The 13,889-nt window shown below is 48.6% G+C and overlaps 1 protein-coding gene across 1 annotated transcript in view; it reads right to left on the bottom strand.

Annotated features, from left to right (window-relative positions):
• Positions 1–3,570: 3,570 nt before the first annotated feature.
• LOC144118963 (uncharacterized) overlaps positions 3,571–13,889 on the bottom strand; it is a 36,441-nt gene continuing 26,122 nt past the window's right edge. Inside the window, exons 4-6 of the mRNA XM_077651721.1 lie at positions 6,024–6,098; positions 4,798–4,851; positions 3,571–3,700 (exon numbers count right to left, since the gene is read on the bottom strand). Coding sequence (XP_077507847.1) covers positions 3,617–3,700; positions 4,798–4,851; positions 6,024–6,098 — 213 coding nt within the window. The 3' untranslated portion in view covers positions 3,571–3,616. The remainder of the gene's footprint in view (positions 3,701–4,797; positions 4,852–6,023; positions 6,099–13,889) is intronic.

Genomic DNA, 13,889 nt, shown 5'->3' with positions numbered 1-13,889 from the left:
GTTCACTCACGTTTGTCTTGTTGATGTTGAGCGATTGCCAGTGCGTATTTGTAGTTAGAGGTCTGTTTTCCGTGGTTTGGGTTGCCTTTTTTCTCCTTTCTGCAAGGTATATCCTAGCGTTCATTTAACTGTTCGTTATTGTTGTATTCTGTCAGTTGGAAGTCAGCTCCTTGTGTATCCTTTGTTGTGCCTTCTTTGTTCGTTGCCCGCTGCACCCTTTCACCATCCGAAATGTTCTTCAGGGCAATTCGGTTCAAAGGAATAGAACTGTTGCTTCACATTCTTTATTTTGGCTTAGCCACTTCGTGCTGTTCCGTTTGCCAGAAAGAAATCTGTCAGAGATCTCATAGTCATGCACGTCTGAAGAACCCGCAACTGCGTTCTTGTTCGGCATCTCGCGAGAAAAGGAGCAGTCCGGCATTTTACTTTATTAAGAGCGTCGAGATGTACCGATGAAAGCAATGATTAGCTTTTTTTAGCATGGCAAAACTAAAAAAGCGGTTGTTGATAGTATTAGCTTCTGATACCCGGTGACCATCCGCGATAGTAATAATTTGCTAGTTACGCTCACGCTCGAGCCGCAGGGGAAACACAGACTACCCCTCCGACATCGGTCATGCGGGGAGAAGAAATTTTCCGAGCCTCACCTGTCCAGATGACATTGGTCACGCACACCCTTCCTGGAGGAGGCTGAGTCAAAACAAAGCCTTAAGGATGCTCCTGAATGCACCCACAGGATGCTTGGCGTGCGAGCTGCCCACTTCTACTCTAATCCCAACTGAAATGCTCCATATGAGCCGCTCGAATAAACTTTTGAAACTGTAGTGTGCATAAGACATGGAAAACACATAGAAATCCAAATCTTGTCTGTACGGAGTACTGAATCATTCCACAATATTTCCATACAGTTCATATACAATGTACAACCTCTGTCCTTAAAGTTGCATGACTTAGTTCATTAAAAAAATGCGTTTAACATTGAAATGATGAGTGCAGCACCCCTTCGACATAGTCTCACTCGCAGTCTGTACACAGTTTCCAACGCTTGTGCACGTCTTGGAAACAGCTGGAAAACGCTTCTTTTCAGGTCAGGTCCTTTGTCGTGGCGTCTTGAATGGCCTCCACGCTCCCCATCCTGCGACCTTTTTGGGCTCTCTTCACACGATGAAACAGGACAAAATCGCATGGGGAGATGTGGGCGAGTATGACGGAAGGGGAATTACAGTAATTCTCTATTGACGCGAAATTCTGTCAAGCTGAGACCAGTGCGCGGCCTTGCGTTATCGTGAAGGCTCCATTGTCCAGACGCACATAAGTTAGGGCGACGGCGATGCAGTCTATCACGCATGTGTTAGAGCACGCGGATATAAAACTCCTGATTCACCATCTGCCCTTGTGGGACGAATTCGTGGTGTATGACATCTCTGGCATAAAAAAAAAAACTATCAGCATCGTCTTTGTTTTGGTCTTCTGTCGCCGCACCTTTCTCGAAGCCGGAGGGATTGTGGACCGCCATTCGGTGCTTTCCCTCTTTGTTTGAAGATCGTATTGAAAACAGCATGTTTCGCCTTCAACAATGATGCTGTAGACGAATGCAGCACTCTTCTCTGCTTCGGATAGCAAATCTGCGCTCACTGATGCCCGCGTGTCCTTCTGGTGCTGTGTGAGCGATGACAGCACAAGTCTGGAATTCAGAATTCGTTTCCCCAAGTTCTCCCGAAAAATTTGGTGGCATGGTGCCTCAGTAATGTCGAGAGCAGATGATAGCATGCGAACTGTAATTGTGCAGTCTTGCTGTATGATTTTCCTGATGCGGGCCACGTTGTTTTCATTCCGTGATGTTGAAGGGCGCCGCTGCCTTGTGTCGTCTTTCACCGACGTTCTCCTCGAAACGAACCTCTTGTACCACTCGGAAATTCGCGCCCGCGATAATGTCTTGTTGCCGTAAGAGTCACGAAAGAGCTCATACGTCTGTGTGGCTGTCTTTCCATGCTCCACACAGAATTTTATGTTCACACGCTGTTCGAGGTGGACGTCCATATTTCCACATTCACTCACGGTAGAATGTGCAGACAAGTAAGAACGTATTTTTTCTACATGTAGTGCCATCTAGCGGCTGCCACAGCAAATAACATAAATAGCTCAGGTTAGCCCGAAGCGATGGCGCTACACATACACCGCAACATTTGCTTTGGGGAATCATTTCTAGAGAAGATAATAAATCAGTCTGGATACTTCCAGGACAAAGGTTGTACATGATGCCATATTTAGTCCATAAGTTTCAGTACGTGTTTCCGCAGTGTTTATACCGACTCCACATGCTCCATGCTGGCAACAAAAAATTTCTTGTGGAGGCGCACAGAAATATAGAACCCGTCATATGGAATGTTTCAGTTGGGATGGGTGTAAAAATTTTTAGTTTCATCGTTCAGTGTGATCAGTGAAGGAGGCATAGAAAGGCTTCGACGCCACTATACAGGCAAAGCGAATGAGAAAAAACTGATGAAGCTCCATGGCCTCCGAATCACTCGCTCCTCTAGCATCTCCCGTTTCTGACCGGAGCAGATGCCATCGACAATCTCCAAGGATGTCCGTGTCATGTGCATCCTCTGACTATCATATGTTGGTGAGAACCCCTGTCGAACTATTATATTGTCCTGACACATTTATTAAACGAGCTGTGTCGTGTGTTAGGTCATAATGTAGTGATAAATGCCGCACTCCTACAATTCCTTCTGATTTTCACCCATTTCTTTTCAAAATGGCGCGTAACAAAAATTACAAAATCTGACAGCTTCTAGCCGAGCGCAAAAGTTTTAGCCCGGGAAAAGAATCAAATGAGCATTTCCTCTTACCTTGCAGAGTATAGTCAGTTTAGCGCTCACATTAGAAGCAGTCTCAGGGAACCTAACCTTTAATCGTATCTTAGATACGATTAAAGGCTAAAACTTTTGCGCTCGGCTAGAAGCTGTCAGATTTTGTAATTTTTGTTACGCTCTTAGGAAAATAATACACATGGATCCTTGACTCCTTGACTTCGCCTTTTGATCTAGCGAAAACGTGTGCCTTGGAATCTTGGTTGAGATTATTGCTGCGAATTGGGGATATGGGTGCATTCTTATGAAAAGTTAAAAGCAGCACCCAAAGCAGGGCAATTGTCGGAGGCTAAATCGAGCGCCGACCTTCCGAGAAGTTTGATTGTGACCACTTCACATATTGACGTGCTCTCCTAGACAAGGTTATTCCCTATGGATGTGCACATAGGCCACCTCTCTGTCTGAGAGGCCAGTTGAAGGGCCCCCAAGTCTACAATTCATTCTTATTGCACGTTTACCAGTGTGATACGCTGATTGCTTTTCCTACTTACGGCAATGCACTCCTCATCGCCGGAACAATTCCTGCTGGTCAACCATGATTGGCTGGTGTATGTTTCTCAAAGGCACAGCATTCGATGTAGCAAGACGCAGTTTAGGGATTGGCATAGTTCATTTCTAATTTTATACCGTTGATGTATGGTAATAAAGGAGTACAATGTTTTAGGGAAAGGTGGTAGGGGTTCTTGAAACCTTTCCTGTTTCTTGATTATGCAATGCATACTGCACGGGCCTCTCCATCTTCAGCCTGATACAAAGTCTTTGGAGTACACAACGGTCCTCAGAGCATAGCGCATATCTTTGGGAACAACTGGCGTCACACATTTCTGGAATTTCAAGGAAAACATCTTAAAAACTGCGTAGGCTACGTATCTATGTACATTTCACGAATGAAGGTGTGATCTCACCGGCTGTGCCATTGCACAGGTTACAGGAACTCTTTTTCCCGTTGCTTTCTTTTACCCTCCAAGATAAATAATTCCTCTACGGTGTCTAGCATTTTTAACAGATCAACGATTCACAAGCTATACAGTACTTTGTTGTGAAATATTTGGTTGAAGCAGTAACTGTTCCTCTTCTGCTCGCGCTTACAAATACGCGAGCAGTACCTTAGACCTTTACTAACGTGCAAGATGCTTTATTTCGTGATTTAGATGCGGGAAGCTTCTTAAAGTTGGTAGGTTGACGCTGCAGCTCCTGTGGAACATAAAACAACAATATAGCCTTACCCTTGGGTGTAATTCAGCACGAGGAGCTGCCCACCTGTTCCAGCAAATGTATGCGCGGGGATGTGTGAACTTGTGTTGAATGCATATGTAATATCTTTGAGTATTGTCAAGATAGGCGACACATATTTGACAGCAGGAGTGGCGAGAGTAGTTGAGAACTTAATGAGGAGTCGAGGATCCCAAATTAACTAACTTCGCGGTGACTAACGTAAGGGGGACGGGGAGGCAAATGACGACCGGAGTATCGCGGTTCTTTGTTATGCAGAGCATTCTCATTCTTGGGGTTGTATTATTTCAGCCACGGGAAAGGGTGGCTGGGAACCGTGTCTACAATTACGGCACGAGCAGCTTCGTTTTCTTTTATTCCAAAGTGGCGGCAGATCCGCACCAGAAGGGCGTAACGAGATAAATATGCCTAATATGTCTTTCAATGCAAACAAAAAGACCTTCATGTTCTCTAAAGGTCTACGAATCATCACGTGCGCCGTTGAAGGGCTACTTTTGAAATTCTCAGAGGATACTTTCATTCTTTCGTTGTAGTAGCAGGTATACAACATTTTTAATGGGCGATACCAACGAAGAAATCGCCAACATATTCAAAGTAATGCCTCATCTTTTCGAATATAACACTAATGAAACCACCACAACCACCACTAATAGCAAAAAGCGCTTGTCTACCCTCTGACCATACTTACCTTTATAGACTGGGTAAACTTGTTAGCGTCAATGTTATAAATCTCCACAGTTTTCTGCATGAATAAAACGATACGGAATCAATGCCAGACCTGAAGTCGTCGAACGTGTAACCCACTTCAGACCACTGACCAACGCCTGCTTTGTAAGAAGAATGAAACATTTTCAGCCGAAAGTATATAAAAGAATAAATATGTACTGGCGCGGGAAAAGATTAGCTGCTGTTTAAGTACTGCTGAATTTGTATGGAAAGCGAATGGTGTGGTGTATCGGGAAAGCAGGCACGGCTTGGCATCTTTAAGGTTGAGTGCGTTCCGCACTGACAGGTGGCACTTGAAAGTTGATCGCGAGAGGTTGGTCCCCAAACAAACGCTGTTTCCTATTCTACCGCCTTCTACAGGGGAATCGAAATATCAAAGGTAATGAGGTGCGGCAACATGGTGGACCACATATGGTAAGGCCTATAGCCACACTTCACCAGTGGCTCAATTGAAGGTGAACCGGCAACAGACGGCGATAACATCTTTACCTAGCGTAGTGAAGCTTTCGTTTTAAAAGTGAACGGAGTGTGCTATAGGCTTCTGATATTTCTCAACCACTGCGTAATTAGAATTGCTAGCACTGGTATGTGCATACTGGCAGTGACAGCTAGTTTGATTTCTCCTGGAGAAATTTTGTTCCTTCATGTCGAATGGCGAAGGCTTACTGCCACTTAAAACGACATTGGATGCTCCGATTACTTATGTCCGCACCTGTACCTAGCGTATGAGGATACTCAATATGCATTATTACTTACTTGCTACGAACGTTGCGGCACTACTTGTAGGGTTTTGCCGAAACGATCATGCAAAATATTGGCGGATGTCCTGCTGCTCTTCCTGGTGTAATCATACTTACACAGCAACCTTCAGCTGAACGACGAGCCGCGAGGTAACTTTGTGTCGAAGAATCATAAAGCAGTGGGCCACAAAGAGTTTAAACACGCTAGGGAGAATGGTTAAGCTCAGGTTAAAAGAGAAAGCCCTTTGGCTTTCTCGTGAAGCTGGGAAGTGGCAGCAAAGCACCATTGCACATCTGCTAATAACAAGGCACCATTGGCCTCCCGAAGGGATTAAATTCTTTTTAGATAAGGTCGGATCACAACGGGCCTGTCAGCCTGCATGCACCAAGGGCTGCAGGGGGCTGCAAATACATACTTCTCTTTTTAAAGAGCGCTATCAGTACTCACAGGATATAGAGTTGCCCATGTCCGGATAAATTTTTCCAAACAATCCATGATCCGTTTCTTGAAAACACCAGTGACCTGTAGTATGTTAGGGTGTAAGAAAAAAAGAAATTAGGTTAGCAATCAGTCATTCCATATGTCAGAGCCTCGCCGGATATGCGCCATGCTAGGTACTTTTAAGGGCAGTAGTGCAGTGGTTAATTATTTCTACGCTTTGGAAAGCACTAGCTGCATACAAAGGAGACATACACGACGAAGCAGTAATAGCCATTTATTGTTAGGAAGAAATGTGGGTCAAAAATGCACATCACTATTACTAGCCCCAGTAGTAGATCGGCTGAATGGTTGTTTTTTGTCATTGGTTTAAAAGTTTGCCCTTATTTCTTAGGCAATATGTGTCGCACATTGTAGGACACATTGGTCTCAACGACGTTAACATCCAGGGTAGCGGGTATTCCTCCCTTGTTCGATGGGTTCAGCGGTAGTGGAATTGATCATGAAGCCTAGCCACGGAATTTGTATTAACACAATGAGAGATGAATCTGTGACAGGGGTTATACCAAAGCTTAACACCCATGTTTTAAGGACTCGCCAACTCTGTTCTTTCTAAGCACTAAGTAGAGTATTACACTTACATAAATGCAGCATTTGAGTCACTTCTATGCACTCAGCTACCTGTGCTTCGTAGCAATGCAGAGTCGGAGCCAGCGCAACACACCAACTGTTACACGCTGCAACTGGTAACCTAATTTTTTGTCGCCGCATGTAAACCTTCTAAAGTCTGTGCCTACGCTTCTTCTTCGTTATTTATTCTGTTCAGCGAGCGACAAGCTGCATGGGATTGATACAGATAGGCTATGGGAAATTATTTTTCGTACTCGGGTGTAGGCTGGGCATCATGTTCACTCTAAAGCTCGGTGTCTTGTTCAACTAAACAATCGCCGTTATATTCGCATTGCGGTTCGGCGTCAGTTCGCCCGCAGGTTGGCCAGCGTTCGCGACTCTACAGAGAACAGGTCCTGAAGCATTTCAGGTTCGAAACTTTTTGTAGGCAGGATGGTTCAATTGCTGTATAGTACCTATGTTTAAAATGAGCCACAAGATAGTCATCGCACGTTGTCTTCAAGTTCGGGTTAGACCAACGCAGTGAACAATTCCCGTAAGCATTTTGTGCACTGCAGCAACCTTGTGTAGGTGCTGCTGCACATGAGCGATATATTCTTGGGCAAATAACTGAGACATGAGCACCTTTTCATTGCGTAGCTTCATTTAATGCAATGCAGTCTCCTGCAGACATTCATTGATTTACTAATCTGCTGCAGATTGTCAGAAATTGCGTTATTAAGACGTAACGGTACACAAGGTTGTGGTGGAAACATTATTTACATAGGAAAGTTTACGACACGCAGGTTCTTTGGTCCCCGCACGGCCCCATTGCACTCGAACGTTCATGTCCTGGAGGCTCATGACTATGGCAGCCCGGCCTGTGACGACGGCTTGCTTGGCCGGGTCCTCGGAGCGCTGTAGGGTCTCCCAAGCCGCCTCGAAAGTGGAAAGGTGCTCCAGGCCCCGCGGAGGAGCATCCGCCGGGCAGAGGAAAAGGATATGACCGAGAGTAGTTTTGGGGTGGTGGCAGAGGGTACAGGAGGGGTTTGTGTAGACTTGGTGATAGCGCGAATTTATATAAGAGGGGTAAGGTGCGTGTTGGGAACCGCCTCCAAAGTGTCTTTTGATAATTGTCGAGGGAGGGATGGGGTGGGGGGTAGAGCTGACGCTTGGCTTTGCAGGCCTGCGTCAGATCACTTAATGAATGCATGTGGTCCCGTGAGCACACCAGATCGGAGGCCGCCGACGTCCGGTTGAGAGAACCTCGGGCTAAAGCGTTGGCCGCCTCGTTTACGCGATTACCAGTGTGAGCAGGCTGCCAAATGGGCTGCATGTGGCGGGGCGGGTGTGCGACGAGGGAGTTCAGTATGGGAAATGCAGGGACGTGAGCTCTCCCGCGAGCAAAATTTAGTATGGCAGTTTTAGAGTCCGATAGTATAAACCGGGCGTCCGCGCGCGTGATGACATGGACAATGGTGGCCTCTTCAGCTTCCTCCGAAGTTGCAGTGGGAGTTATGTGAAGGGTGGCAATCGGTTGTAGGGAGGGGTTCGTGATGGCTACAACCCCGTCAACGCCTGTGCATACGGCATCCACCCACATGACATCCGCGTCCGTGACGTTAGTGTTTATGGAGCGCCCGTACGCGAGCTCTGCGGCGGTGTTCATGGTAGGTGGGGTGCATGTTTTTGGGGAGCGGTTTAATAAGTAGTTCGCGTTGAATGTGATGGGGGACCTGGAGTTGTTTTATCCGTGGCTGGTATCTTGACACCGAGGGTGTGTAGGATGTGTCTGCCGGAGGTGGTTCATACGAGACGTATGTATTGTGTCAGTCGGTGGGCCTGGATAAGCTCACCTATCGTGTTGTGTAGGCCTAGCTGGAGGAGTTTTTCGGTTGAGGCATTTAGGGGTAGGTGTAGTGCTGTCTTAAACGCTGTTCGGATCATGGAATCTAGGTTAGAGATTTCTGTGTCTGGAGTTTCAGGTAGAGAAGCGTGAATAGAAAGCCGCTGAGGACGGAGGCATGAATGAGACAATATAAGTGATGCTCCTTCATGCCCCGGTGGTGTCGAGAAACTCCGGGGATTAAGTGAAATATCGACACCGCCGTCTGCTTGAGTTTGTGGATGGTGAGAGTATTTTTCTCGTTGTTCTCATTGTGGAGGTCCAGTACCCAGAGAGTGTGTACCTCCGGGATGTACTGGTTTTCCAGTGTCGCGGTCAGGGGGGCTGTGGGGCAGTTTAGGGTTGTGGGGCCGAGTATGAGGAGCTCGAGTTCTCCGGAGAGCATGAGAGCCCGATATTCCACGCATGTGCTTGGGTGAGAATAGCTGCCGACTGCGAAGTATTCTCTATGTCTCCATCCATGCCATGGGTTGTCCATAGCGTGAGATCATCAGCATAGAGTGCATGCCGAAGGTGAGGGAAGGTTTGTAGTTTGATGGCAAGGGGGATGAGAGTTACATTGAAGAGAAAAGGGGAGAGGACAGATCCCTAGGGGATGCCAACCCCACTAAGGGTGTATGGGCGGGATGTGTGGGGACCGAGGCGAATTTCGGCCGTGAAGTTAGGAAAGAATGCTTGAATGCAGGTGTATACAGTTCACTTAAGTTCAAGCGGGAGAGCGCCTTGATGATCGCTTGATGGTGTGGGCGATCTAAGGCCTTGGAGAGATCCAAGACGAGGACAGCTTTTGTGTGGGCCGGTATGGGGGGGTCGAAAATATCCTGTGTGAGCTGGGGCAAGGCGTCCTGTGCCGACAGGTGTGGACGGAAGCCTGCCATGTTGTACGGGTCTTGCTCCATCATGTGTTGGGTTTGTAGGGCGAGTGCGACATGCTCCAAAAGCTTGCCCAGGCATGATGGTTGTGAGATGGGACGAAGATTTACAGGTGTACGGCGCTTGTGTAGCTTGGGTATGAATGAGATTTTGGCGTGACGCCAGGCTTGCGGAAGGGTGCCCTCCTGCCAGCATGTGTTGTAGTATTCCATAAGTTGGGCATTCGACTGATCGTCCAAATTGCGGAGCATGCTATGGGAGATACGGTCGACTCCTGGAGTAGAGTCAGAGAGGAGAGTAAGGAAGGCCGCTCTGACATCTGCTTCCGTAGTCTCCGCGTCAAGATTGGCATTCCGGGTGCCTGCATAGGGGGCAGGAAGTTTGAGGTACCAGGAGTTGTATGTTTGTCCTAAGTAGGTCGATGGGTGCGTCGGGAGAAAGGTCGGTCGGGTGTATGAGGCGTGTGACTTGGTGTTGTGTGGCTGGTTTAGATTGCGTGGGGTCAATTAATGGAAGGAGGAGTTGTCAACTGCGTTTGGAGGAGAGATTGCTAGCCATACCATCGTAAATCTGTCCCCAGTTGGATCGGGAGAGCTCCTCAGAGTGCTCAGTATTTTGTGTTTGCAGCGCGGCTAGCCGCTTTTTAAGGGTCCGGTTGGGCTTTTGCACTTTCCAGCGCTCTAGGATGCTATGGTGGGCCTCCTATAGGTGGGCCAGGTGAGTGCCGAGAGGGGGCGTATCTGGTGTGGCGTCAAGGGTTCTAGTTCATGCGGAGACATCATTCATGAGTGATGCCACCCGCTTGTTGATGTCTGTAATGGGAACGTCAGGAAGGGCCACCCGTGCGGTGTGGACTGCATTCCAGTTGGTGAGTTTCTGTTAGGTGAAGGGTCGTTCTTTGTTTGTATCGTACTCTAACGAAGAGGATGTAATGATCGCTCTCTAATGTGTGATATGTTCTGTTCCACGTAATACCCGCAAGGTTGCGGCTCAGTGTCAAGTCCGGGCTGGTGTCCGCGCTGACACTGTTGCCTAATTCTCGAGGGAGTGTTAAAGTAGTGTACTGTGAGGCGGAGCTCTTGTGTCAAGGACCAGAGTCGCCTTCCTCGCCCCGTGGTGGTGCGGTAGCCCCACACAGTGTGCTGACTGTTGAAGTACCCTCGGATAATCAATGGATGCTTGCCTGCAATACGATGTAGATCTCACAGTAGCGTTTCCAATGAAGCTATTGGATGAGACGGTGGGTGGTATATATTTGCAATAAAAATAGATGGTGTGGAGTGTGCATCTTCTACGATTTCTGTGATCACGCAGGGCGTCTCAGAGTTCATCTGATGCGTTTGGTGTGTAATGGAGTGATGTATGAGTGTGGAAGCCTTGGGTGTATCGTTGCGTCCGAGTGAGCGGATGTGTAGCTGGAAAGTGTGGCAGGGGCATGTGTGTCCTGCAGGAGGAGGATGCGGGGCGTGGGAAGTATGGGGAGAAGTTGGAGGGGTGCGCGCTTGTGCCGGAAGCGGCGGCAGTTTCATTGCAGAATTTATAAGGAATTAGGTGGTCACCCCACCATACTGTAGCTTGGGTGAGGTGATGGTAGGTGGTTTGGGTATAGAGTTCTGTGGGGTAGGTGGGCGGGATTGGTGCGGGGGATTGGGTAGGTGCAGCGAGGGAAGGGCCTGCATTATTTTTTGGAGGCGGGTGTCGTACCGTAGAAGGCTCATCTCAAAGGTGTGCACCATGCGCGTAAATGCCGCTTCAATTTGTTGCTCGAAACGTTGGGACAGGTGTTCGAGGAGGTGACCGAACTTTGCCTCTATACGCGCGTCCATTTCGTTGCGTTTAGCGTCCATGAGGGCCTCTAGGGATTGAAGGTCGGTCTGGGTGACGGTTGGGTGCCCTGTTGTGCGTTTTGTCTTGAATGGGGGCGAGATAGGGGTTTGGGAGACCGATTGTTCTGTTTTCAGCGGGTGTTCGAGGTAGCGGCGTGGGTTGCGTGGAAGGGACGATTGGCGGAAGCGGTAGAGGGGTGGAGATGGGAGTCTTGATGAGAGAGGTAAGACGACTCACCTCCTCTCGCAAGGCCTGGAGCTCCCGGTGACGGGAGTCAACCTGTGTGGGCGGGGTGGCTGAGGGCTTGCTAGGAGCTTTGAGTCTGTTGCCAGCTACTCTGTCGGCTCAGGAAAGTTGTGGGGACTGTTGTTGGTCCGGGCGTTAACGAGACAATGAGCGAGACTTTGTTGGGGCGATGAACGCTGGCGCGGTCCGCGTCTCGCTTCGGAGTGCGGGAGATGTTCTGTTGCGGTGAAGCGGGCGGTGAGCGGCGTCCCCTGGCTTTGCAACCTTTAGTACCCGTCACGTGGGCGCCTCCACAGAGCATGCAGGCTGGGGTGTATATCGGGGTGTCCTCTCGGGGGTGTGGGATGTCGCATCTTGAACAGTTGTGCGTACGCTGGAGGGTACACACATCCGCGCGATGCCCTGGTTTTCTGCAGTTTGTGCAAGCGTATAAGCGTCCTCTATATGAAGTGCAGCTGTGGAGTCCGCCTCCGTAGATGGTTCGGGGCACCGGATACGCCCGGAAGGTGATAAGGATCGAACTGGTCGGTCCTGTGCGGCATGCATCAATAATGGGTACGCCAGGGTTGTCCGTGATGGGGTCTTGCAGAATCTGTGCTGGGGTTTCTTCCCAGTACACGAGATGAACTAAGCTTGGGCGCCCATGAAAACATTATAACCAATTATGGTTTGTTGCCTTTAATGCGAAATTCCCGTTTGAACTGATATGAAAACAGGCTAGATTGGTCATTGAATGGTTTTACCTCCGACAGAAATGCGATGTTTATATTTCGCGATTCACTGTTGGTGGCCCCTTAACAAATATAGCTTCAGTCGTGGATGAGAAATTTTATTCCACTGCGTCCTCTACCCCTTCCCTTACGGCGCTGTTCGGGCGTCCACCGAGATATCTCAGGCAGTTACTATGTCATTTCCTTTTCTCAAAAACAATTTTCAATTTTAAACTGTGTGGTCAGCAGGAGGGAGATAAACTTTACTTCCATCGACAAAAGTATCAGATGGTGTGCTGTATAGCTCTATCAAGTGGTCATGATCCCGTGGCGCTCGGCGAGATTTAATGCTCTTCTCACAACCCGGATCTGTGTGTCTGAGTCGGAACTGAGCAATGCGGCTTCCCACTGGCCTGGATTCGCGAGCTGCAAGCCTCGAGGAGGGGTGTGTCGAGGGCAATCCCAGAGTATGTGCGATAGAGAGGCATGTTGGCCACATAGTTTGCAGGAACGGGTGCAGACCCCTGGCTATATGCGGGCATATATAGCAGTGTTGGGGATGGTGTTCGTTTGGAGTTGCCTCCACGGAACCCCTTGGGGGTTTTGTGAGAGAAATATGTGTGGGGTGAAATAGAAGCCCACCTAAGCCATTGAAGCCCACCATGGTGATGTAATGAAATATAACCATACGAGCTCTCGCTGTTCGCAGGACGGGCGACACCACATCACTGGAAGACAATTCCTCTGGCATGATTGTGGGCCGCTTCGTTCCTTGGACGAGATCAATTACATCTGGTGGAGCTGGATATTGTTGGAGTGGAGGTGAGATAAGGTGGCAGAGGAGGCTTGGCCTTTGGCGAAATTAAGAATCGAAGATTTAAAGTCGCTCAAGATGGTTTCTGCAGAGGTGGAGACCATTGCCAAGACTATGGCTGTCTTTCTGGCTTCTTCAGACAGTCTGACCTGAATGGAGCACGCAACTAACGGTCGTTGACAGTAGTTTATTACCAGACGCGAAACACATCGCTATCAGGGCATTCAGTGGCGTCGACGTGGACTGCTGTCCAATCTGTAAAATACTTTTTGGGCGGGGACTTAGCCCGGTCATGCAGTGAGTGACATGATACCCTGGCGGTAAGTTTTTAGGGAACGCGGTAACGATAAGGTTACCGTGGTAATGATTCAGAAGCGGGGCCTTGTCAGCGACGGTCGTTTCAAAGCTTATTCTAAGCTCGTCGAGTATGTGACGTCACTTGGGGTTTGGGTGAGACGCTCGTAACGAGAAGTGAGGTTAGCTTCCGAGACCTCCTACAGTTAATCGCTTTGCAGCTCTCGCATGTGACGACAACGACTCCCCTGAACTTCCTTTTTCTGAGCCCGCTGCTCACCATCCGTCTCCTCACCAGCGTACATATGCACAAGCGGCTCACCTTCCCGGATCAAATGTTACTTCAAATCGTCCAATTCATCCATCACATGTGGATACCACAGATGAAGACAAAGCTTTAGACAATGCAATCGCGGAGGCTCGCCGCCGACTAGACGAGCTCACCCAGCGCCGGGAACAGCGTCGTTCTCAATCCTCTCGAAGAATCCTAATAACTCGGGAGCAATCATCAGAGGAATCACCTAGGGTAAGCACTGGGCCAAAATCAGGTGCCGACCACCTGTTAGCCGTGACTACCCCGACAGTGGATAAGATAT

This window comes from Amblyomma americanum, chromosome 2, assembly GCF_052857255.1.
Source record: "Amblyomma americanum isolate KBUSLIRL-KWMA chromosome 2, ASM5285725v1, whole genome shotgun sequence".
NCBI lineage: Eukaryota > Metazoa > Arthropoda > Arachnida > Ixodida > Ixodidae > Amblyomma > Amblyomma americanum.
This window is presented reverse-complemented; position numbering and strand designations above follow the sequence as displayed.